This window comes from Girardinichthys multiradiatus, chromosome 21 (assembly GCF_021462225.1).
Source record: "Girardinichthys multiradiatus isolate DD_20200921_A chromosome 21, DD_fGirMul_XY1, whole genome shotgun sequence".
In the NCBI taxonomy this organism is placed as follows: domain Eukaryota; kingdom Metazoa; phylum Chordata; class Actinopteri; order Cyprinodontiformes; family Goodeidae; genus Girardinichthys; species Girardinichthys multiradiatus.
Genome location: NC_061813.1, coordinates 42,349,641 through 42,377,016, shown reverse-complemented (window position 1 = coordinate 42,377,016; position 27,376 = coordinate 42,349,641). Strand labels below are relative to the sequence as shown.

General features: G+C 46.1%; 1 protein-coding gene across 1 annotated transcript; it reads left to right on the top strand.

Moving 5' to 3' along the window:
* The first annotated feature begins 864 nt into the window (after positions 1–864).
* Positions 865–27,376, top strand: LOC124858074 (apoptosis regulator Bcl-2-like). The gene is made up of 2 exons (XM_047349839.1): positions 865–3,332; positions 26,878–27,376. Exons 1-2 carry the CDS (start codon positions 2,832–2,834, stop codon positions 27,001–27,003), a joined length of 627 nt encoding a protein of 208 aa, XP_047205795.1. The 5' UTR covers positions 865–2,831; the 3' UTR covers positions 27,004–27,376.

Sequence of the window (27,376 nt, the reverse complement as noted above, 5' to 3'; positions counted from 1 at the left end):
TTGTTTTCTCTAACACCCCAACAGCTAAAACGTTTCAAGGTAATGGGTTCTGTTGAACATATCTTCCTCGGCAAAAACCTTTATTTTGGTTCTGAAGGTAAAAACGAATCTGAATGAACAGTGGTACCTCAAAACACTACAATTTCATGTTCTCTAAATGGCTCTCTGCCTAGGAAAGGCTTTCTTCCAGAAACTGTAGACCTGTTTTCCACCACAGAACCAACATGTGAAGCATGTTTTCCTTCAGTCCAAAACGGTTGTGTGTTGTTGTTATGATGTTGTCTGAAGCTCTTTATGAACTCTGGGCTAAAAGCAAATATGATGTGAGGCTAATTTAGAGCTGTGATTCACACCCCTAAATCTGTTATTGTCCATGCCAGAAAAAATACATACTTAGGTCTGAAGGTATTTAAAGTATTTAATACATTTTTTATCTCTGCAGAGAGCTGGCATCAGTTTTTTAAGCAGTGGTCCTCAACCTGTGGTTCTTGGACGCCTGAGGCGTCCTAGGGCCATGATTGTGGGTCCAGAAAAAATATGTAAATAAATCAAAAAAGACACCTAATTAAGGTCAAAGGGTAGACCTATTACCTATTAACTCAAAATTAGGTTTCCACTCTGGGGAACACAGTTTGAAATGAAGGTTGTCTTGGAGCCTGTGCCAACCAACTAACCCCCATCTTCACTGAGATCTTCAACAAGTCACTGGAGCGATGTGAGGTTTCCTCCTGCTTAAAATGTTCCACCATCATCCCAGTACCCAAGAAAGCCACCATCACAGGATTAAATGACTACAGGCCTGTCGTCCTGACCTCCGTGGTCATGAAATCCTTCGAGCGACTGGTGTTGAAGCACCTGAAGGACATCACAGGCCCCTGATGGACCTCAGTTCAGCCTTCAACACCATCAACCCAGACATCCTCCACCAGAAGCTCATACAGCTCAAAGTCCCGGCCTCCACCTATCAGTGGATCACCAGCTTCTTGCTTCTCAGAGCTTGTTAACCCTGCAGTCAAAAATACTATAAATAAGTTTCATCTGCTCAGTTTAATTCACATTATGCTTCTGTTGTATGAGGCTGTAATAAACATGTAATAAACAGGTAGAAAGAAAGTTCCCTAATTAGGATACCTATGAAAGTACTCACTAATTATATTTCATCATTTTAGAAACAGAACAATCATTACTAACCAGTTTTGAGTCACAATTTAAATGAAGAGATATTAACAATTATACACATGTAAGAAAATCTACAGTAATCTTACTGCAGCTGCTGTGTGAACATGCAACATCCTATGATATATTAGCTAAATAATTATAATAATTATAATGCCTCAAACATTAAGTCACCTTTAGTGTTATTTTCTTACAGTTAGCTGCGCACAAACACAAAGCCTTCCTTAAAACAACTAGTTATTATTTATCTCTGACAGTCCTGCCAGACTCATCAGTTTTGTTGCGTTGCAGTTCTGGAAAGTACCAGAATATTAAGCCTTCATTTGGCTGCTGTCAATTGTGATTGACAGGCAGACCAGCCAATGAGAACGCAGATCCGATTTGAACGCACAAAAAGGCAAAACTTTAGTGCTTTCCCCAGATCATTCACAATAAACAAAGCGTGATTATAGCGCAATGCTGGTTGAACCAGACTCAGAACCACAGCTGGACTCAGATCAGTAAGTTTATCACAGGTGGCTGCTGTGGTTCTGAGCCAGATCAGAAACTTGACAAACAGAACATCAGAACAGGAATCTTAAACTGGCAGCAGGAGCATCATTACTATTGAAGCTGTTTATGGTTTTATTATAAAATGTATAAAATTTGAAAATCAAAACAAACTCAAATAAATGGTTCTCCTTCCATTGTTGATCCATCACAAGCTAGACTTCTAGAGCATCCAGAACCTTTAAAAAGAAAAACTCTTTCAGTCATGTGAAGGTGATGAGACCAGAACCACTGGCTACCGAGCCAGCATTTACCCAGGATCAGATTTTCTTTTTTCCTTGGATCAGACCCTCAGGATCCAAGCCAGGATCGGGTTTATTGGGTTCCAAGGCACGATCTGAACCAAAATCTAACTTCTGTGGGTTCTGACCCAGAATCTGTTGTCCCTGCCAAAGGAAATCTGGGTCTCTGTTGTGTAGTTTCAGAATAAAGCTGAATAACTCTGAGTTACAGGCCTCCAGCAGGGGGCAGCAGAATCCCAGCTGCCAGCCAACCCTGCAGATGGAGTTGCTGTAATGTTATGGATCCGCTGCTGATCATGCTTCTCCACCTTGATCCCAGTCCGTCCAGATGGTTCACATGCAGGCTGATATTCAGAAGGAGCGCGCATCCAGCAGCCTTCGTCCAGCTCCTCATCATCTGGCGGTTGGAGGGGGAATCCCACACCGCGGGGGCGGGACCACAGCCTGTGAGTGTGTGTGTGCAGCACGTGGAGCCTCAGACAGACCCGAACCAGGACCAGGACCCGCGCCTGGACCAGGATCGCGCCTTCATTTTGCGGTGTTCATGTCCCTGCGAGCTCAAACGGATAACGGATCGGCACCTCCTCGTGTGCGCGCATCATCCGGCCGTGAAGGGCACTGGCAGGTTCGCGTGGCTCTTACCGGTCACGGCAGGAGCTGATAACCTGGAGCTTAGACCGGATGTGCTGATGACGTTCCGTTTTTATCGGATTTAACCGGAAACTGTCGCTTTGATTACTTTGGAGGACTCTGACGTCACATCAAGGCAAATAAGGCACAAAAGGATTAAAGTATCAGCTGATCAGCTGACATCGGGAGAAAAGATGTGTCAGCTGTGAGATCACAGGCGGCCTGCAGAGGGCGATGGCGGCCTACAGCAGCCGTGACATCATAGAGGGTTATATGCGCTACAAGTTACTGGACGGGGGCGTGGCCTGGCGTTTCCCGCCTCATTCCAGCCAGAGAGGTATTTTATCACCGTTGCCATGGAGATCCGAGGAGGGTCTAGCTCTGGACCACCTGCAGCAGGCTCTGCCCCGGCTGCTAGCTGCGCTGCAGAGTGCTAGTGATGAGCTAGAGGGGCTTTATCACAATGACCTTCAGGCCCAGGTGGCGGCGCTGCAACTTCAGCGGGAAATCAGTGGTGGCGCTGCATTGCGCAGCCTGACGCTGATCCGGGACGAGATGTTCAGGGACGGTGTAAACTGGGGACGCATTGTGGCCATGATGGCGCTGGGTGGAGCTCTGAGCACCGAGGCCGCCCGGATGGGCGAGACGGGTCAAGTTGACGACATCGCTGACTGGATGGAGGAAAGTTTGGAGTCCTCGACGCTCCGGGGATGGATCCAAAACAACGGGGGATGGGTAGGCGCAAGAATCCTTCAGTCTTTCCTTCTTTACTTTTTTACTCAACTTCTTTCCCATCTTCAGTTTTATCCTCCTTACCTTTCCTTAACTCCTTTCCTTCCACCATATTTTAGTTTCTTGTCTCTTCCATTACTTGTGTCCTTTCCTTAATTCCTTTCCTTGTTGCCTTTTTGCCTTAGCTACTTTAGTGTCCATCCATCATAGTCTTGTTTCCTTTTGTCTTAATTCCTTCTTTTCAATGTTTTTCTGTTTCCTTTCCACAGAATAGAATAGAATAGAACAGAATAGATTTATTGTCATTGTCCTGAGGGGTATACAAAACTGAGGGTGCTCGCACTGGGATTCCATACTGGGCTTCCATACTGGGCTACTATACTGGGCTTCCATACTGGGCTTCCATACTGGGCTACTATACTGGGCTTCCATACTGGGCTTCCATACTGGGCTACTATACTGGGCTTCCATACTAGGCTACTATACTGGGCTTCCATACTGGGCTTCCATACCGGGCTTCCATACTGGGCTTCCATACTGGGCTACCATACTGGGCTACTATACTGGGCTTCCATACTGGGCTTCCATACTGGGCTACTATACTGGGCTTCCATACTGGGCTACTATACTGGGCTTCCATACTGGGCTTCAATACTGGGCTACTATACTGGGCTTCCATACTGGGCTACTATACTGGGCTTCCATACTGGGCTACTATACTGGGCTTCCATACTGGGCTTCAATACTGGGCTACTATACTGGGCTTCCATACTGGGCTACTATACTGGGCTTCCATACTGGGCTACCATACCGGGCTTCCATACTGGGCTTCCATACTGGGCTACCATACTGGGCTTCTATACTGGGCTTCCATACTGGGCTTCCATACTGGGCTTCTATACTGGGCTACTATACTGGGCTTCCATACTGGGCTTCCATACTGGGCTACTATACTGGGCTTCCATACTGGGCTTCCATACTGGGCTTCCATACTGGGCTTCCATACTGGGCTACTATACTGGGCTTCCATACTGGGCTTCCATACCGGGCTTCCATACTGGGCTTCCATACTGGGCTTCCATACCGGGCTACTATACTGGGCTTCCATACTGGGCTACCATACTGGGCTACTATACTGGGCTTCCATACTGGGCTTCCATACTGGGTTACTATACTGGGCTTCCATACTGGGCTTCTATACTGGGCTACTATACTGGGCTTCCATACTGGGCTTCCATACTGGGCTACTATACTGGGCTTCCATACTGGGCTTCCATACTGGGCTACTATACTGGGCTTCCATACCGGGCTTCCATACTGGGCTTCCATACTGGGCTACCATACTGGGCTTCCATACTGGGCTTCCATACTGGGCTTCTATACTGGGTTACTATACTGGGCTTCCATACTGGGCTTCTATACTGGGCTACTATACTGGGCTTCCATACTGGGCTTCCATACTGGGCTACTATACTGGGCTTCCATACTGGGCTTCCATACCGGGCTACTATACTGGGCTTCCATACTGGGCTTCCATACTGGGCTACTATACTGGGCTTCCATACTGGGCTTCCATACTGGGCTACTATACTGGGCTTCCATACTGGGCTTCCATACTGGGCTACTATACTGGGCTTCCATACTGGGCTTCCATACTGGGCTACTATACTGGGCTTCCATACTGGGCTTCCATACTGGGCTACTATACTGGGCTTCCATACTGGGCTTCCATACTGGGCTACTATACTGGGCTTCCATACTGGGCTACCATACTGGGCTACTATACTGGGCTTCCATACTGGGCTTCCATACTGGGCTACTATACTGGGCTTCCATACTGGGCTTCAATACTGGGCTACTATACTGGGCTTCCATACTGGGCTACTATACTGGGCTACTATACTGGGCTTCCATACTGGGCTACTATACTGGGCTTCCATACTGGGCTTCCATACTGGGCTTCCATACTGGGCTTCCATACTGGGCTACCATACTGGGTTACTATACTGGGCTTCCATACTGGGCTTCTATACTGGGCTACTATACTGGGCTTCCATACTGGGCTTCCATACTGGGCTACTATACTGGGCTTCCATACTGGGCTACTATACTGGGCTTCCATACTGGGCTTCCATACTGGGCTTCCATATTGGACTTCCATACTGGGTTACTATACTGGGCTTCCATACCGGGCTTCCATACTGGGCTACTATACTGGGCTTCCATACTGGGCTTCCATACCGGGCTACTATACTGGGCTTCCATACTGGGTTTCCATACTGGGCTTCCATACCGGGCTTCCATACTGGGCTACTATACTGGGCTACCATACTGGGCTTCCATACTGGGCTTCCATACTGGGCTTCCATGCCGGGCTACCATACCGGGCTTCCATACTGGGCTTCCATGCCGGGCTACCATACCGGGCTTCCATACCGGGCTTCCATACTGGGCTACTATACTGGGCTTCCATACTGGACTTCCATACCGGGCTTCCATACTGGGTTACTATACTGGGCTTCCATACTGGGCTTCCATACTGGGCTACCATACCGGGCTTCCATACCGGGCTACCATACCGGGCTTCCATACTGGGCTTCCATGCCGGGCTACCATACCGGGCTTCCATACCGGGCTTCCATACTGGGCTACTATACTGGGCTTCCATACTGGGCTTCCATACTGGTCTTCCATACTGGGCTACCATATTGGGCTACAATACTGGGCTTCCATACCGGGCTACCATACCGGGCTACCATACTGGGCTACCATACTGCGCTTCCATACTGGGCTACCATACCGGGCTTCTATACTGGGTTACTATACTGGGCTTCCATAGTGGGCTTCCATACTGGGCTTCCATACTGGGCTACCATATTGGGCTACCATACTGGGCTTTCATACTGGGCTACCATATTGGGCTACCATACCGGGCTTCCATACTGGGCTTCCATACTGGGCTTCCATACGGGGCTACCATATTGGGCTACAATACTGGGCTTCCATACCGGGCTACCATACCGGGCTTCCATACTGGGCTTCCATACTGGGCTACCATACCGGGCTTCCATACCGGGCTACCATACCGGGCTTCCATTCTGGGCTTCCATACTGGGCTACCATACCGGGCTTCCATACTGGGCTTCCATACTGGGCTTCCATACTGGGCTACCATATTGGGCTACAATACTGGGCTTCCATACCGGGCTACCATACCGGGCTACCATACCGGGCTTCCATACCGGGCTACCATACCGGGCTTCCATACTGGGCTACCATACTGCGCTTCCATACTGGGCTACCATACCAGGCTTCTATACTGGGTTACTATACTGGGCTTCCATAGTGGGCTTCCATACTGGGCTTCCATACTGGGCTACCATATTGGGCTACCATACTGGGCTTTCATACTGGGCTACCATACCGGGCTTCCATACTGGGCTTCCATACTGGGCTACCATACCGGGCTTCCATACCGGGCTACCATACCGGGCTTCCATACTGGGCTACCATACCGGGCTACCATACCGGGCTTCCATACCGGGCTACCATACCGGGCTACTATACTGGGCTTCCATACTGGACTTCCATACCGGGCTTCCACACTGGGTTACTATACTGGGCTTCCATTCTGGGCTTCCATACTGGGCTACCATACCGGGCTTCCATACTGGGCTTCCATACTGGGCTTCCATACTGGGCTACCATATTGGGCTACAATACTGGGCTTCCATACCGGGCTACCATACCGGGCTACCATACCGGGCTTCCATACCGGGCTACCATACCGGGCTTCCATACTGGGCTACCATACTGCGCTTCCATACTGGGCTACCATACCAGGCTTCTATACTGGGTTACTATACTGGGCTTCCATAGTGGGCTTCCATACTGGGCTTCCATACTGGGCTACCATATTGGGCTACCATACTGGGCTTTCATACTGGGCTACCATATTGGGCTACCATACCGGGCTTCCATACTGGGCTTCCATACTGGGCTTCCATACGGGGCTACCATATTGGGCTACAATACTGGGCTTCCATACCGGGCTACCATACCGGGCTACCATACCGGGCTTCCATACCGGGCTACCATACCGGGCTTCCATACCGGGCTACCATACTGGGCTTCCATACTGGGCTACCATACCGGGCTTCTATACTGGGTTACTATACTGGGCTTCTATAGTGGGCTTCCATACTGGGCTTCCATACTGGGCTACCATATTGGGCTACCATACTGGGCTTCCATACTGGGCTTCCATACTGGGCTACCATATTGGGCTACCATACTGGGCTTCCATACTGGGCTACCATATTGGGCTACCATACTGGGCTTCCATACTGGGCTACCATACTGGGCTACCATAGAGGGCTTCCATACTGGGCTTCCATACTGGGCTACCATATTGGTCTACCATACTGGGCTTCCATACTGGGCTACCATATTGGGCTACCATACTGGGCTTCCATACTGGGCTTCCATACTGGGCTACCATACCGGGCTTCCATACTGGGCTTCCATACTGGGCTACCATATTGGGCTACCATACTGGGCTTCCATACTGGGCTACCATATTGGGCTACCATACTGGGCTTCCATACTGGGCTTCCATACTGGGCTACCATATTGGGCTACCATACTGGGCTTCCATACTGGGCTACCATACTGGGCTACCATAGTGGGCTTCCATACTGGGCTTCCATACTGGGCTACCATATTGGTCTACCATACTGGGCTTCCATACTGGGCTACCATATTGGGCTACCATACTGGGCTTCCATACTGGGCTTCCATACTGGGCTACCATACTGGGCTACCATAGTGGGCTTCCATACTGGGCTTCCATACTGGGCTACCATATTGGGCTACCATACTGGGCTTCCATACTGGGCTACCATATTGGGCTACCATACTGGGCTTCCATACTGGGCTTCCATACTGGGCTACCATATTGGGCTACCATACTGGGCTTCCATACTGGGCTACCATACTGGGCTATAAACAATGAATTTGTGAATTTTTACCTATAGCGCCCAGAGGGCAACAAGTCAAATGGGGTTGGCGGGGTGTGAGGGGGGTCGCCTGTGATTTCCTTTTTTCTCCTGAGGCAGCAGGACAGGGCAATGTTTTCCAGGCTGGAGGGGCAGCCGATGATCTTTTGGGCAGTGTTTATGACCTCTGGCTTCTGGGCTTCCATACTGGGCTTCCATACTGGGCTACTATACTGGGCTTCCATACTGGGCTACTATACTGGGCTTCCATACTGGGCTTCCATATTGGACTTCCATACTGGGTTACTATACTGGGCTTCCATACCGGGCTTCCATACTGGGCTACTATACTGGGCTTCCATACTGGGCTACTATACTGGGCTTCCATACTGGGCTACTATACTGGGCTTCCATACTGGGCTTCAATACTGGGTTACTATACTGGGTTACTATACTGGGCTTCCATACCGGGCTTCCATACTGGGCTACTATACTGGGCTTCCATACTGGGCTACTATACTGGGCTTCCATACTGGGCTACTATACTGGGCTTCCATACTGGGCTTCAATACTGGGTTACTATACTGGGCTTCTATAGTGGGCTTCCATACTGGGCTTCCATACTGGGCTACCATATTGGGCTACCATACTGGGCTTCCATACTGGGCTTCCATACTGGGCTACCATATTGGTCTACCATACTGGGCTTCCATACTGGGCTACCATATTGGGCTACCATACTGGGCTTCCATACTGGGCTTCCATACTGGGCTACCATACTGGGCTACCATAGTGGGCTTCCATACTGGGCTTCCATACTGGGCTACCATATTGGGCTACCATACTGGGCTTCCATACTGGGCTACCATATTGGGCTACCATACTGGGCTTCCATACTGGGCTTCCATACTGGGCTACCATATTGGGCTACCATACTGGGCTTCCATACTGGGCTACCATACTGGGCTACCATAGTGGGCTTCCATACTGGGCTTCCATACTGGGCTACCATATTGGTCTACCATACTGGGCTTCCATACTGGGCTACCATATTGGGCTACCATACTGGGCTTCCATACTGGGCTTCCATACTGGGCTACCATACTGGGCTACCATAGTGGGCTTCCATACTGGGCTTCCATACTGGGCTACCATATTGGGCTACCATACTGGGCTTCCATACTGGGCTACCATATTGGGCTACCATACTGGGCTTCCATACTGGGCTTCCATACTGGGCTACCATATTGGGCTACCATACTGGGCTTCCATACTGGGCTACCATACTGGGCTATAAACAATGAATTTGTGAATTTTTACCTATAGCGCCCAGAGGGCAACAAGTCAAATGGGGTTGGCGGGGTGTGAGGGGGGTCGCCTGTGATTTCCTTTTTTCTCCTGAGGCAGCAGGACAGGGCAATGTTTTCCAGGCTGGAGGGGCAGCCGATGATCTTTTGGGCAGTGTTTATGACCTCTGCACCACCTTCTTGTCCTCAGCTGTGGAGCCTGAGTACCACACACCCACACAGTATGTCAGTACGTTCTCCACCAAGGAGTGATAGAAAGTCAGCTTTGTGTCCAGGTTGTTCTTCCTGAGGACACGCAGGAAGTGAAGCCGCTGTTGGGCCTTCTCTACCAGGGCTCTGATATTGTTGGTCCAGGAGTTGTCTGCGGAGATGAGGGTGCCCAGGAACCTGAAGGTGGTGACAGTTTCCACCTGTTCTCCATCTATGAGGAGGGGGTGTGGTCCTGTCTGATCTTCCTGAAGTCCATGATCAGTTCTTTCGTTATGTGGATACTCAGGGTCAAGTTATTTCCTGAGCGCCAGCGTGACAGTTTCTCCACCTCAGCCTTGTATGCGGTCTCGTCTCTGTCACTGATGAGACCAACCACTGTCTTGTGGTATTTGATAATGAGGTTGGTTGAGTGGATTGGAGAGCAGTCGTATGTGTAAAGGGTGTACAGTAGAGGGCTCGAGACGCAGCCTTGAGGGGAACTAGTGCTGAGTGTGATTGTGGTGGGGGCTGAGTCTCACAGCTCGTGGGCCATCCAGTAGTTTGGTGGTGAGAATGTATGGTGTTAAATGCTGAGCTGTAGTCCATGAAGAGCATCCTCACATAGCTCTTACTGCACTCCAGGTGGCCCAGCGCTGTGTGGAGTGTGAGGGCGATGGCGTTCTCTGTATACCGGTTTGCCCTGTATGCAAACTGGTGGGGGTTGAAGGAAGAAGGGAGACTGCCTCTGATGTGTTGGGAAACTGATCGCTCCAGGCACTTTATGATTACAGACATCAGGGCGATGGGTCTCTAATCATTCAGGCTGTCTAGGGAGCTACTTCTGCAATGATTCATTGTGAAAATCTATGCAGTTTCTTAAGGTGGGGTCTAGAACTAGAAAGTATACTTTGTATACCTTCAGGTTCTCTGACAGATAGGTAAGGTAAGGTAAGTTTATTTATATAGCGCTTTTCAGTAACGAGACACTCAAAGCGCTGTACATACAATTACAATACAATCACAAAGAAAATAAACACACAAACACAGAAAAACTACAATCCTTCTGAGAAATCTAAAAATCTCTGGTCAACATTACAATGATACAGATAACATTAATAATCCTTTGGGTTTTACTGGTAAGAGCTGGTTCTAAACCAATCTTTCTAAAGAGGTAATTATATCATTAAGTCCTCTATGTAGGGGAAAGCATCTTGTGCTAAGAGAGAATGATCCTTGGGTTCGCTGGTATAATGCAGTTGTAGTCCCATAATAACAGTCATTTGCATCCATTGAAATTTAACTAAGCAATCACTGAGTTCTGACTAAGGAAGCTTAGTCACTGGTTTAAAAACAGCTTTTGTTCAAATTTTTTAGAAACTAGTAATATTTCCCTTTCACTGGTAAATCTAAAAATCTATGAAAAAGAGAAGAAATGAAATCCACATTTAGGTAAAAATAGGGAGCATGGGTAAGCAACACACATAAGCAAAGATTTTGCAGGGGCATGGTGGACTCATGAGGTGCCAATATTTAAGTATGATCATGTGTGCAAAGAATTAGACTGTCAACACTGACGAAGGTGCCATTGTCCTTGAAAAAGAAATGGAAGTTTTACCAAACGGCCATACAGTTCAGTTCACAGATGAGGGGGGTTGCTGGGGCAGAGCGTTGTGTTTACAGAACATCCAGGAGAAATGTTTTGGTAAGAAGCCTGTGAAGGCCGTATCGGGGCGCCTGAATTAGACAAACAATAAATGTGATTTTCCGCCTGCCTTCAAAGTCTTACTGGTATTTCTCAATTTCAAATCCTAATAGCCAAATTTCTGGTACTTTCAGTAGATCCTGAGCAAACAACTTTTTCCAAGATTAAATCATATCACCTTTGAGTCCGGGAAACGCAGCCAGTCTGCGATTCTGTTCAAGGATCGCGTCCAGCTTGCGATTCTGCTCTCTTAACATATCAGTCTGAGTGCTGAAAGCTCTAAAGATCCCTTCAAACATCCCAGGCAGCTTTGGAGTGCTTTGAACAGCTGCCGATGTTTTACAAATATTTCGATAAGCCAGGTAACCACCAATTCCAAAATGCAGAAATCCTGTTATCAGAAATCCAATTATGTACAAATTTTCCACATCCTCGAATGACATTGTTTGTCAGGCACACAATCTTCCACTGCTGCCAGGAATCCATTGCATATCCGGAGAAGAACGTCCCGTCTGGACAACAGGGTTCTCCTTTACCCTGTCTTCCCGTCGAGAAAATTTGATCAATTGCGTTGAGAGACCAGCTGACCAAATCCATAATGAAAATTAGGAGGATATGTGAATAGAGGCTCTAAGAAAAACATAGACAAAAACTGAAGCAGGGCAAAAAATGAAGGAGGATCAAGGAGAGAGTAGAAAACGTCTGACCCCACCGAGAGCATAAGGTGAAAACAATTATGAGCTTTTCAGGGACTGCTTTATCTGAATGCCCTTTCAGGCTGAACTTTTGTCTAAACCCAATTTCAGATATTTTTTAGATATCAGTAATTTTAGAGGGGTTTTATTGGATTGTAGGAGTCCTTGGAACACTTCCAGATCCAGGATCCTGTGATCGGATCTTTGGTTCTTTAATGAGAATTGTTTGCTTCCTCTGGCACAGTTCTTGGATATCTGAGCTTATTTGGTTCCTGAAGTCTTTAGTTGTATTGATCAGCATCCATGGATCATTTACTGAACTTCTGGGTTAGTTGGAGAGTTTGGACAACTGTAAATTGGTTCTGTGAATCTGCTTGTGGTCCTGATCCTTGTTCAGAAATGACTGAGCCCCGTCCACATCTGTCAGATGTTTCATCATCACTGAAGTGAAAGAAGCAGAAATCAGTGGGATGTTGTTGATAAAATCTGCAAAGAACCACGTCCTGGTTCTGATCCAAACCTCTAGTCCCGATTTCAGACTCAGAAGCAGGCCACAGTGTACTCACAGAAACAGAAACACACTCAGCCTGCAGACAGGAGTATTTTGGTTTCGATGCAAATGAGATGCAAAGTGCAGAAAATCCCTAAAACTCTGCAGAGACTCGCTTCCTGTTTAAGGCAAGACAAGTTTATTAGTGTAGAATATCTCATCAACAAGACAGTTCAAAGTGCTTTACATGATGAAACATAAGAGAAGAAAACACAAAAAGAGACATACTGAGCAGTGGTAGAATAAAGGCAGGTGAAGAAAACCTGGACCACAGACTGACATTAATGATGTTTCAGCTCATAGTTTAAATAGAACAAATGGGTTTTAACCTTGAACTAAAGGAACTCAGGGATTCAGCATCTCTGCAGGTTTCTGGAAGTTTGTTCCAGATTAGTGGAGCAGAAGAACTGAATGCTGCTTCTCCATGTGTGGTTCTGGTTCTGAGGATCCAGTGTAGACTGGAACCAGAAGACATGAGGGGTCTGGAGGGTTGACACAATGACAGCAAATCTTTAAGGTATTTTGGTGCTAAACCATTCTGTGACTTAGAAACTAACAAAAGTATTTTAAAGTCTGTTCTCTGAGGTCCAGGGAGCCAGTAGAAGGACTTCAGAACTGGGCTGCTGTTCTTTACTTTCTTGGTTCTAGTGATGACCATCTGGATCAGCTGCAGCTGCCTGATGGACCTTTTAGGCAGACCTGTGGAGAAGCTGTTGCAGTGATCAATTCCACTAAAGATAAACACATGGAAAGATAATGACTGAAGTTTTGTTTTTATTCAACAGAAGAAAATTATGATTTACCCACACTTTGATTGGTTCTCTGCATCGACCACTTGAATAGGTCCATAGTCACCTGGTGACGTTGTAATGTAGAACTGTGTGTCATCTGCGTAGTTATGGTAACTAGTATCTAGTTTGTTATGATCTGAGCTGGGGTGAGCATGTAGATGTTGAATAGGAGGGGTCCCAGGATGGAGCCTTGGGGAATCCCACATGTGATTTTTATCAACTCTGATGTAAAGTTATCTGCTGACACAAAAGGTCCCTGTTCTTCAAGTAGAACTCAAACCAGTCAAGTTCTGTACCAGAAAGATTGACCCAGTTCTTAAGTCGCTCCAGTAATATACCGTTGTCAGGCTGTTTCAAACAAAACTTTTATTCTCAACAATTTTTTCACTTCACGTGAGCTGAAGTGTCTGACAGAGATGTGGCTCCCAGCCGGTGAGGTGACCCCCTTTTCTGAACATCAGTTCTTCTCAGACTGCAGGGAAAGACGGAGGAGTTGCTCTGGTGTTTCAATCCACATTCCTGTGTCAGCAGATCCCAGCTGACTACGTTTCCAACTTTGGTCTCCAACTTCTGGAGATAAAAGGTGACTCCCTGGTGTTGTTTGTGGTGATCTATTGGACCCCAAAATTTAACAATGATTTTCTTCAGGATTTTGTCTGGAATTATGTTGACTTATGATTGTATTTTAATCGCTGGTGATTTTTCCATTCATGTCTGCTGTGAGACCAAGCCGCGGGTAAACTTGAAGCTCTTTTAAGCTCTCTCAGTTAGTGAGTGGTCCCACCCATTATAAGGGACACACCCTGGAACTGGTTTTAACTTTCGGCCCGGATGGATAAGTGAATGAAATATGTGACTCAGGAATTTCTGATCATCTGCCAGTTTTGTCTGACTTTAATTTTTCTACTTCTGCTCTGATCCTGCGCGCTGCCCCATGCTCCCGTCTTCTGATCAACCCACAAATGGTGCCACAGTTCTTGGCTGCTTTTACAGACTTTGAGCTCCCCCCTGTGGACTTTCACCAGGATGCAGATGTTGATCTGTTCCTGAATGATTTTAACAGTTTGTCCTGTTATTTTGGTGATATTGGTCCTTTTAAATCTAGAAGCTGTAAAGCAGTTATAGAGCCATGGCTCAATGATCAAACACGAGTGCTTAGACACACCTGCCGGCGCACTGAGAGAAGGTGGAAGAAGGACAGTGGTCCTCGTTTCTTTAGAGATTCTGAGAAATTAAATTAATTTAAATCGAGTTTTTATTGATCTGCTTTTAACTGCAGACTCTGGAGATTCTGCTGTTTTAATCTTGCTTGACTTGACTGCTGCTTTGGACATGGTGGGCCATGATGTTTTACTATCACGTCTGGAGCTATCTGTTGGTTTTAATGGCACAGTTCTTCATTGGTTTCATTCCTACCTGTGAGGTAGAAGTTTTTCTGTTCAGGTGGGTTTGACTTGTGGGGTACCTCAAGGCTCCATCTTAGGGCATATTCTTTTCTTATTGTATTTGCTTCCTTTGGGGTTAATTCTTAGGCAGCATGGTAAATATTTTTATTGTTTTGCAGATGATCTGAAAATGCATCTCCCGTTTAGAAGAGAAAACCAGTCTGTACAGAATCTGTTTAAACAACATTAAAACCTGGATGGAGATAAACTTCTTAAATTTAAATTGAAATAAGACGGAGGTGGTTGTTTCTGGGAAACCTGATCTGGTTTCAGGATGCAGCAGGAATATTGGTTCTCTTATAATTGTCCCGCTGTGAGGAATCTTGGAGGGTTTTTGATAACTGGTTTAAATTTGATCAACGGCTCAGTGCAGTAGTCCAGTCTAGTTTTTATCATTTGAGGTTAAGCAGCAAAATCAAACCTCAATGGCCTTCTAGTGGCCTTGAAAGGATGATACATGCTTTTATTACCTCTAGACTGGACTACAGCAACTCTATGCAGGGTTGGACAACTCCCTTCTACGTCGCCTGCAGCTGGTCCAAAACTTACCGCTAACGTGTAAAAACGACGTGAGCACATTACCTCTATATTATCCTCCCTGCACTGGTTGCCCATACGTTTCAGGATGGATTTTAAGATTTTAATTTCAGCTTTTTAGAGAGACAGAGCCCTTTCAGTTGTTCCTCCCAAACTTCCTCTTGCTGCAACGGTCGATCCCTTGATGATCCCTTAATAATTTTAATTCTTTTGATTTTAAGTTTCAAAGACTCATCTTTTATCTTGGCTTTCACCTCCAGTTGAGCACAAACATCAGGCTGTTTTAATTGCTAGTCTTTTATTTTATTTTACTTATTGCTTTTTACTGTTTTAACTGTTCTTTTTCTTTTATTTGTTTTATTGTAGGTGTTTGGGTCTTTTTAATTTGCAGACCTGTTCAGCACTTTGGTCACATTGTGTGTGTAAAGCGCTCTATAAATAAAGGTTGATTGATTGAGTAATAGAAATACTTTTTAACCAATTTAAATAAATAACTGAATCTGGCCGTTTGATAGTTAGGAGTGTAATTGGAATGTATGAATCTGACTTGAAATCTATATGAATCGATTGAATTGACGAAGCCCATTTTAAACCTTTCACACAATGCAACAGGAAACAACACTCTCCAAGTATTCTTACCTCCGCCTTCCTCCCTCCCATTTGGATGGAGTAAGGGGGAGTCAGGTTTAGCCTAAACCGGCTCAGTTATGGTTGAAGTGCAAACACACCCTCCATTTCTGCTACCTGTATGACCCCTTCTCTTTTCCAATGGTTATAATCAGTCTGACAGAGAGACGTATCCCAATCCTTGTGGTTTTTAGTATAACAATGGCCATCAGTGGGCTCTAGATGAACAAACTTGATCAGTTTATTATTTATCTTAGTACCCCTACACATAGCCCAAAATGGCCGAACTCCAACACTCGTACTCGTACTCGTCGACTTCCGCTTATCCGGGACCGGGTCGCGGGGGCAGCAGACTCAACAGAGACGCCCAGACGTCCCTCTCTCCAGACACCTCCTCCAGTTCCTCCAGGGGGAGCCCAAGCCGTTCCCAGGCCAGCCGAGAGACATAGTCCCTCCAGCGTGTCCTGGGTTGTCCCCTGGGCCTCCTCCCGGTGGGACGTGCCTGGAACACCTCCCGAGGAAGGCGTCCAGGAAGCATCCGGTATAGATGTCCGAGCCACCTCAACTGGCTCCTCTCAATGTGGAGGAGCAGCGGCTCTACTCCGAGCTCCTCCCGGATGGCCGAGCTCCTCACCCTATCTCTAAGGGAGTGCCCGGCCACCCAAAGTTCATGGCCATAGGTGAGGGTAGGAACGTAGACCGACCAGTAAATTGAGAGCTTTGCTTTTCGGCTCAGCTCTCTCTTCACCACAACGGACCGGCACAGCGCCCCCATTACTGTGGCAGCCGCAACAATCCGTCTGTCGATCTCCCGCTCCATTCTTCCCTCACTCGTGAACAAGACCCCGAGATACTTAAACTCCTCCACTTGAGGCAGGAACTCCCCTCCAACCTGAAGAGGACAAGCCACCCTTTTCCGGTCGAGTACCATGGCCTCGGACTTGGAGGAGCTGATCCTCATCTCAGCCGCTTCACACTCGGCTGCGAACCACCCCAACGCATGCTGTAGGTCTTGGCTAGAGGGGGCCAGCAGGACCACGTCATCTGCAAAAAGAAGAGACGAAATCCACTGGTCCCCAAACCCGACCTCCTCCGGCCCTTGGCTGCGTCTAGAAATCCTGTCCATAAAAGTTATGAACAGGACCGGTGACAAAGGGCAGCCCTGCCGGAGTCCAGCACTGGGAACAGGTCCGACTTAGTGCCGGCAATGCGGACCAAACTCCTGCTCCGCTCATACAGGGACCGGATGCCCCCTAATAAAGGGTCCCCGATTCCATACTCCTGGAGCACCCCCCACAGGGCATCACGAGGGACACAGTCGAATGCCTTCTCCAGGTCCACAAAAAACATGTGAACCGGTTGGGCAAACTCCCATGAACCCTCGAGCACCCTGTAGAGGGTATAGAGCTGGTCCAGTGTTCCACGGCCAGGACGAAAACCACACTGCTCCTCCTGAAGCCAAGGTTCGACTATCGGTCGGACTCTCCTCTCCAATACCCTGGCGTAGGCCTTACCAGGGAGGCTGAGGAGTGTGATCCCCCTGTAGTTGGAACACACCCTCCGGTCCCCCTTCTTATGAAGGGGGACCACCACCCCAGTCTGCCAGTCCAGAGGCACTGTCCCCGACCGCCACGCAATGTTGAAGAGACGTGTCAACCATGACAGCCCTACAACATCCAGAGACTTGAGGTACTCAGGGCGGATCTCATCCACACTGCTCCTCCCGAAGCCTCCAACACTCAGTAGTTTATTCTAACCTCCCCAACAACCCGCACCATTACAAACCCTTTGAGAAGAGCCTTGAGACGACATGTGTTGTTAATTGGCGCTATATAAATAAAACTGAATTGAAATTGAATTGAATTGAATTGAATTTAAATGAATTGAATTGAATTGAGTAATATACTGTGGTCAACAGTGTCAAAAGCTGCGCTCTTTCAAGACTCTTGGAAACCATTCCAGGCGACCATCTCATGAAGCTCATGGAGAGAACGCCAAGAGAGGAAAGCAGTCATCAGATCAAATGGAGGCTATTTGGAAGAATCTGAAATATTACAATGTTTAGAGTTATTTCACACTTTTTGTTCACTACATAACTCCATGTGTTCACTCATAGTTTTGTTGCAAAACTGTTTCATGTAAATATCATGAAAATAAAGAGATCCATTAACTGAGACCGTGTTCCAAGAACGTTTGACCGGTAGAGTATCCTAGAAAGGTAGTTGATCTAACTCTCCGACCATTGTGGTCCTATACACTCACCAGCCACTTTATTAGGTACGCCTTGCTAGTACTGGGTTGGACCCCGTTTTGCCTTCAGAACTGCCTAAATCCTTGGTGGCATAGATTCAACAAGGTTCTGGAAACATTCCTCAGAGAGTTTGGTCCATATTGACATGATAGCATCACACAAATGCTGCAGATTTGTCGGCTGCATCCATGATGAGAATCTCTCGTTCCACCACATCCCAAAGGATTGAGATCTGGTGACTGTGGAGGTCATTTGAGTCGAGTGAACTCATTGTCATGTTCAAGAAACCAGTCTGAGATGATTCGTGCTTTATGACATGGCGCGTTATCCTGCTGGAAGTAACCATCAGAAGATGGGTACACTGTGGTCATAAAGGGATGGACATGGTCAGCAACAATACTCAGGTAGGCTGTGGCGTTGACACAATGCTCAATTAGTACTAAGGGGCCCAAAGTGTGCCAAGAAAATATCCCCCACACCATTACACCACCACCACCAACCTGAACCATTGATACAAGGCAGGATGGATCCATGCTTTCATGATGTTGATGCCAAATTCTGACCCTACCATCTGAATTTCGCAGCAGAAATTGAGACACATCAGACCAGGCAACGTTTTTCCAATCTTCTATTGTCCAATTTTGGTGAGCCTGTGAGAATTATAGCCTCAGTTTCCTGTTCTTAGCTGACAGGAGTGGCACCTGGTGTGGTCTTCTGCTGCTGTAGACCATCTGCCTCAAGGTTCGATGTGTTGTGCGTTCAGAGATGCTCTTCTGCATGCCTTGGTTGTAATGAATTGTTATTTGAGTTACTTCTGCCTTTCTATCAGCTCGAACCAGTCTGGCCATTCTCCTCTGACCTCTGGCATCAACAAGGCATTTGCGTCCACAGAACCGCCATTCCCTGGATGTTTTCTCTTTTTCAGATCATTCTCTGTAAACCCTAGAGATGGTAGTGCATGAAAATCCCAGTAGATCAGCAGTTTCTGATATACTCAGACCAGCCTGTCTGGCACCAACAACCATGCTACGTTCAAAGTCACTTAAACCACCTTTCTTCCCCTTTCTGATGCTCGGTTTGAACTGTAGCAGATCGTCTTGACCATGTCTATATGCATAAATGCATTGAGTTGCTGACTTGTGATTGGCTGATTAGACATTGGCGTTAACGAGCAGTTGAACATGTGTACCTAATAAAGTGGCCGGTGAGTGTATATTCACTGATTCACTGATCCATTGATTCACTGATCCACTGATTCACTGATTCACTGATCCATTGATTCACTGGTCCACTGATTCACTAATTCATTGATCCACTGATTCACTGATTCACTGATTCACTGATCCATTGATCCACTGATCCATTGATCCACTGATCCATTGATTCACTGGTCCACTGATTCACTGATTCATTGATCCACTGATTCATTGATTCACTGATCCATTGATCCACTGATCCATTGATTCACTGATCCATTGATCCACTGATCCATTGATTCACTGGTCCACTGATTCACTGATCCATTGATCCACTGATCCATTGATTCACTGGTCCACTGATTCACTGATTCATTGATCCACTGATCCATTGATTCACTGATCCATTGATCCACTGATCCATTGATTCACTGATCCATTGATTCACTGATCCATTGATTCACTGGTCCACTGATTCACTGATTCATTGATCCACTGATTCACTGATTCACTGATCCATTGATTCACTGGTCCACTGATTCACTGATCCACTGATTCACTGGTCCACTGATTCACTGATCCACTGATTCACTGATCCACTGATTCACTACGGCAGCCCCTGCAGCAGGAAGTTCTTCATGTTTTTAAGCTTTCAAAGAACTCAGTCAGATCAGATTCTTTTAAAGCCATACAAGGCTGGAACATAGAGAGAGAGTGACTCAGTTCCGTGAGTCCAGCAGAATCTGCTTTTAACAGAACAATTCTACTTCTACTTATTCTGTTCATCAGCCCATCCAAATTTAGTTTCTAATTCTTTTCCACCAATAGAGGAAGATGAAACACTGTGAGATGCTGTAGTTAACATACATGACAGGTGTGGTGCTGATGGTGTAGGGGCGAAGCACGCGACCATATGCAGAGGCTATAGTCCTCAAAGCAGCTGTCCTGGGTTTGAGTCCCGGACCCGGTGACATTTACTGAATGTCTCCCCCTCTCTCTACCACTTTCCTGTCTACCTACTGTCAAAAAATACTAAATAAAGGCCACTAGTGCTGAAAAAATATAACTTAAAAAAAAACATACATGGACATGTCTTGTGTTTAAACATTTGTCTTCATGTTCTGCAGCAGCAGGTCTCTGTTCTGTTTATGCATCCTGTTAAATCTGAAGTTTTGCAGAAAGAGTTGAACAGATGAGGCTACAGCAGAAAGTCTAGTCATTTAAGCTAATATGAAATCATTTTAACTGTTTCCTTCAACCACCTGTTGAAGTCATCTCTTCATGATGACATGTTTGAGTTCAGAGACTTTTCTCACAGCTTTAAACTCTGCTGCCTTAGAAATACTCTGCATCATATGTCAAAGGAAACATAAAGTGCCACTGGAAGCCCAGAGAGTGGCAGGCCCTGTAAAACCTGGGTCCGGCTCTGCACCGGAGCGATTCAGCAGATTTTGCTTCAGTAGCAGCTTTGTGACGTGTCAGTGTCCCACATCGATGATAATACCTGCATGTTCATCTCCTCATCAATACAAATCAACCAAACTCTCATTAATGAACCTCAGTTCAGACTGTGGTCTCAGTCAGATCTGGACAAAGTCAACAACAAAGACAAAGTCACGTGGGTTACCTTCTGCACTCTGATTGGCTGTTGGCAGATGCAGCTTGGTTCATGTTTAAAAACAGTTTGTCTGTTAGTGTGAGAGGAGGTCCTGAATGCAGCAGAGGAGCTTTTACTTTCTATTTATACTCTGCTACAGCTGTGGTTTCCTTCAGTTTAATCTGCAGCCTGATAGCGTGTGTGTGGTAATACCCAGAAATTTCTTTCCAGGTAATCAGTATGGTTTAGTTTCCGCCTCAGGCATCAGATCAGCAAACTATGTTCTGCAGAACTCTTCCTCCACCTGGGCTGAGAACAGGCTGACCTGCCGTGTTTTATGTTTTAACTTTAAAACATTCTGCAGGTGCTGAGAGCATCTTCAGAAGGTTCTGCAGAGTGTCACAACGGCAGCAGCTTCAGCTGCTGCTGCTTTGGTGTGTGTGTGTGTGTGTATGTGTGTGTGTATGTGTGTGTGTGTATGTTGGTAGCTCTAAGAATACAGGCAGTGGTGAGACGAGCTGATTCTTAGAAATCTACAGAAATTTTCCATCATTCAGACAGAGACAGAGCAGTCGACCCGAGCAGCAGTGACACCAAGGCACCTTTGGTTTGATCTCTGAATTAGGCCACCAAACTATCCACCAGTCGTTCATAAAAGTTTGGACTCTGAAAATGTTCTGCAGCCTGGTTCTAGTGTCACAAATGATTCACACTAAACTGAAAAAACAACTGTAAAAGTCAACCTCTGTGAATGATTTTGTTCCAGTGTCAAAGGTCACCGGATTTACAGTAAGATCCACCATGTGGAGGTTCAGCTTGTTCTGTAACATTCAGTCCAGTTGAGTCATTGTTTCAGTGGAACTGGGATCGTGACTCAGACAGTTTGTTTTTAGTTAGTCACTGTTTTCTGACCGGCATCGACCCATTTCCGATTAAATGATGGGCCTGGTTCTGGAGAGTTGGCTGCATCGGTGGTGTGTTAAGAGTCTCAGGAAGCTCCCCCCATTTATCATTAGACACACCAAGACAAGGTCAGAACTCATTAGTGTAGAACATCTCAGCAACAAGACAGTTCAAAGTGCTTTACACGATGAAACATAAGAGAAGAAAACATAGAAAAAGGTACACAGCTGTGGTAGAATAAAGGCAGGTAAAGAAAAGTTGGACTACAGAATCAAAGCAGCTCTAAACTCATGGGTTTTAACACTGATTTAGAAGAACTCAGGGATTCAGCATCTCTGCAGCTTCCTGGAAACTTGTTCAAGATTAGTGGAGCAGAAGAACTGAACGCTGCTTCTCCCTGTTTGGTTCTGGTTCTGGGGATGCAGAGTAGACTGGAACAGTCGGCAAGAGTTGATAAACGTCGAAACTGGCCATTGTAGGGCAAAAACGTCATCCTTCTAGGGGACTTACAATATCCCTGAACCCATCGCCAGAGCCCCAGGTTCGCCATGGATTGTCATCCCAGAAAAACAACGCAGACACTGGAAAGAGGAAACAGAAACTTAAAGCTTAAAGACAGTTATTGTTCACAAGCTGTCAGACAGCTGATCTCTGGACAATAATACTGCACCAAACCACATTTGTGACCAGTGTTGGGAGTAACGGCGTTACAAAATAACAGCGTTAGCAACTGTGTTACTTTTTCGGATATGGAGCAATGTAACTAAATACTTTTCTCATTTACGTAACGCCGTTATGATGTTTGCAATGTAACGCGCTGCGTTATTACAACTCAATAATGGGGTTTAATAAGAGCACAGTCTGGTGCTTTTCCCCCGCAGCTGCAGTGATTGTTTTTAAAGCTCTTCAAGGAAAAAGCAGCAGGTGGGGGAGGGGGCATGGACAAATGGTGGCATACGTGATGCCGATTGGCTGAGAAGGCATCACGTATGGCAAGAGAGCAAGAGAGAAACATGACAATGGAGGGGAGTTTTGTAAATTCAAAGACAGCGTTCGAAGGTTGGAAGTGTGGGCAATATTTCTCGTTCAATGAAGTTAAAGGCAAAAATATGCATCTGGTCTGCAAGTTATGTCTGGGAACAAAGAAATGATCCACGTCCGTGACCAGCAACTCCAACCTTATGAAGCACCGTACCGTCTCACCTTCCACAACACTAGTGGCCAACAACCCGAACCCTGCTGCAGGCAGCGCCAGCTCCGACCATCCTACACCCTGCAAGCAGAAAAGCTTGATTCTACTGGTCAGCAACTTGTACCATAATTTTAGAGTCTGAAAAGTAACTGAATACTTACTTTGCCTAGTGACTAGTTACTTTAATAGTGCAGCAACTGAGTTTCTAACTATCTCCCGTTTTTTGAAAAGTAACTAGTAACTATAACTAGTTACTTTTTTTAAAGTAACCTTCCCAACACTCTTAGCCTATTGCTGCTGCACATTGTGTACTTTTTTATCGCACGTCATTAGTCCTTTTGTTTTATAGTGAGTTGAACGGTTCTTCTTATCCCAAGCATTTTATTGCATTGTTGACTGTGTTAACCTGCATATGACAAATAAACCAATACAATACAACAGATTGCGGACACCGCCGTTGAGCCGACTAGCAGGACGCTACATAGACAGGACAGATCCAGTGACATTGGTAAGAGCAGAGGATAGGGCTGAGTGTGCATATAAACAACAACTGGTGTACACAATGCCAAGAGAGCTAACTGCAGTCATTTTGACAGCTGTTTACATCGACCCTGATGCTAACGTCAGCTCAGCATTGGCTCGCCTCTATCAAAACATTAGCAGACAGCAGAAAAATCACCCTGATGGTGATTCGACTGTGTCCCTCGTGATGCCCTGTGGGGGATGCTTGAAGCCAGTGCTCCCCATATTCGCCCAGTATGTGAAATGTGCCACCAGGGAAGGGAAATACTCTTGACCATGTTTATTGTAACTTAAAGCAGACCTGTAGAGAAATGCCCCTCCCCCATCCGGGACTCTCAGATCACCTGTCTAGTCCTTCCTGCTTACATCCTGCTTAGGAGGAGAGAAAATCCTTGCATACAGAATATTACAACATGGCTCGAAGGAGCACTTTCACAACATCTAAACTGTTTCTCACACACTCAGTGGTTCCTGTTTGAACATTTGGATCTCCAGCAGTATACAGAAACTGTTTTATTCTAGATTAACGCTTAAATAAACAATGTAACTGCAAATAAACGCATCCGGGTATTCCCCAATCAAAAGCCATGGATGACCTTTGAAGCACTGCATGGGACAAGGCCTTCAGGTCGTGGGACAGAGATCTTTACACCACTGCTAGAGCTAACTTCAGGAGAGGGATTAAGGCAGCCAAGGTGGCCAATAAAGGCACAATTGTGGACTTGGTATCGGATAATGATCCGAGACGAGTGTGGTGGGGGCTACAACATCTCATCAACTAACAAGGAAGTACAAAGTCAGTTTCTACAACAAATGGAGCCTTGCTGGCAGAGGAGCTTAATAACTTCTTTGCCCGCTTTGAGATCCAAAGCTCCTCCACTCCATCCCTTCTAGTCACCAACAAACCGCCCTTCACCATCCAACAGCATGAGGTGAGGCAGGTTCTCAAAGCGGTCAATCCTAGGAAGGCTGCTAGGACCGATGGAGTACCTGGGAAGGTACACGGCGCATGCTGCAATGAACTTTCACCTGTCTTCAGTACCATTTTCAACGTATTCCTCTTCCACTGCTGAAACAGCTTCTTCAACAACCTGACTGATAAACAGGAGATCTGAGACGGGCTTGTAGCTCTGCCCTATCAACTTGTCCAGATTATCCTTTGTAACAGTGGTTTGATGATGGCTGTTTTTAGGGCCTGGAGGAAAACTCCTGACATCATGGAGGAGTTTATTTTTTGAATCAGATCAGATGCTATGACTAGCAGAACCTTCTTAAAGAAAGCTGTGGGTCAAACATTGAGACAGCAGGAGGAGGAGCTCAGTTGAGGTATAATTACTGTTGTTAACCTGTCGACCATAGCAAACAAGGCATGAGCATTATTAATGGTTTTGATGATTTCAGAGAAGAAAGATTCCCTTGCGTCTTTCAGTGCTAAGTTATTTCTGTGGAGTCTGTCTTTATAGATGTCACAGTGAACCTACAGTCCAGTCTTTTTCCCTTTTTCCTTACTTACTGGTGGAGCATTTCTTCATGGAGATTTCTTCTTACCAGAGACAACCTTCACCTTAAAGACCCTGGAAATGTTCAGACCCTTACTGATAATTAAGTCCAAATATGTCCTCTTTTGTGTGTTACATGCTGAGTCAAACCAACATGTTTATCACACGTGTTTTGCCCCTTTGCTCCAGCCCATAGCTCTAGCAGGGACCCTTACCTGGAGTCAAATTAGTCCAGGAACACCTTTTTCCACTTTAGTGAATAATGAAACAAAATGGCCACCTCTCCTCCTCTCCTTTGCTTCCTGGACTCACTTAGAAGACTTTAATTGGGAGGCATTGACTCTATCAGTGACGGAGTCTCACTATTTTCATCTAACCGTGTTTCTGTTAAAAACATGACATCAAGATTATGCTCTGTAATTAAGTTATTACGGAGCATGACTTCATTGCTCCGTAATGCACCACCGTTGCATTACCACTGCAACGGTGGTGGCGGTAGTAATGGTTCGTCCGGTAACTGGTGGGTTGCCAGTTCAAGGTCTGGCTCCATCTGTGTCCTTGGGCAAAGACACATCTCACGCTTTGCCTGCTGATGGTGGTCAAAGGGCTCGGTGGTGCTGATTGTATGGCAGCCTCACTTCTGTCAGTCTGGACCCGGTCAGCTGTGGCTACAATGTAGCTCACCGCTGTCAGTGTGTGGATGGGTGGATGACTGATTGTAGTGTGAAGTTTTTTGGGGTCCTTGAACTAGATATGACACTATACACATACTAGCCATTTATCACTGATTAAAAATGATTTTCCTGACAAAGACCCAATGTTTAATAAAGCCACTTTAAATGACTTAGTGGCTAGTCATATTTCTGTGGTAGGTTGTGCATGACAAGGAATAGATTTTAAGTTAAATTTTTGTCTATTGTTTCTTATCTTATTAGCTTTTTTTTAGCACAGAGATTTTACAGCATTCTCCCATTAGGGGCCCAGGCTTTTCCTGGAGATAATCACTGCTGGTAGTCTTATCACATGGGCCCCGTACATATAACAGGAACATTTCTGGAACGTCCTCCTAAACGCAGACAGGCTTGTCATCCTTCATGTGAAGAGGAGACTATTATGTGTAAGACGTTGAAGGGAGGGCTTGGCGACTTTTGGTAGGTGCTGAACAATGATCGGGGTTTGTGAAGAAAATGTGAAGTTTGAGCATGGGGTAAGTTGTATTCTGATATTGACAAGGTTTTTCATGTTGTCTACACAACTGACACACACTTACACACACACACCCTACATAAGGACCAGAGCCCAGATTGTCTGAGGACACTACAGATTGGATCAGGAATCCAAACTGTGCTGACTCTTTCTAAACCTCCTTCAACTGAACTGTATGGAAATAAAAGCATCTGAAGCAACAGAAACGTCTGAGCTGTAATTAAACTGTAAGAACTGCATCACTGCAGCTCTGAAGAACTCCAGAACCTATGAAGCTTATAATGCTACTGATCAGTCACTTCAGTTTGGTTGCTGTAAATCATTTCTTATCTTGTTCCTCAGGATGCCTTCGTTGAGCTCTACGAGTCCAGACCACCAGTCACTTTCTGGACCCTGAGTACTGTTTTTGGACTGGTTGTACTGGGAGCAGCTTTCATCACACTGGGAGTTCTCTTTGCTCAGAGATAGGTTCCTGCTAGACCGGACTGATCCAACCTGAGCGTCACATCCAGTCCCATCAGCAACCTGGCAGTCCTCCTGCTTCTTCTATTAGTTTTTAGAGATTAGGAGTCCAGTTATAATCGCAAAGGAAGGATTTTCAAAATAAAAGCTCATTGGTTTTATTTTAAAAGGTGACTTTAATTTTTCAGTGAGGATGCCTTCACAGCATCCAAATTATATGGTTAAATTTAGTTGGACTTGTATTGAAGCGTTCTTAATAAATGGAGACTTGTGTTTGAGTTGAACTGGATTAAATCTGCTGGACCAGTTTCTGTTCTGCACTGACACAAATCTGATTGATGGAAATGTTGGAACCAATGTATAAAAGCATTTTGACCAA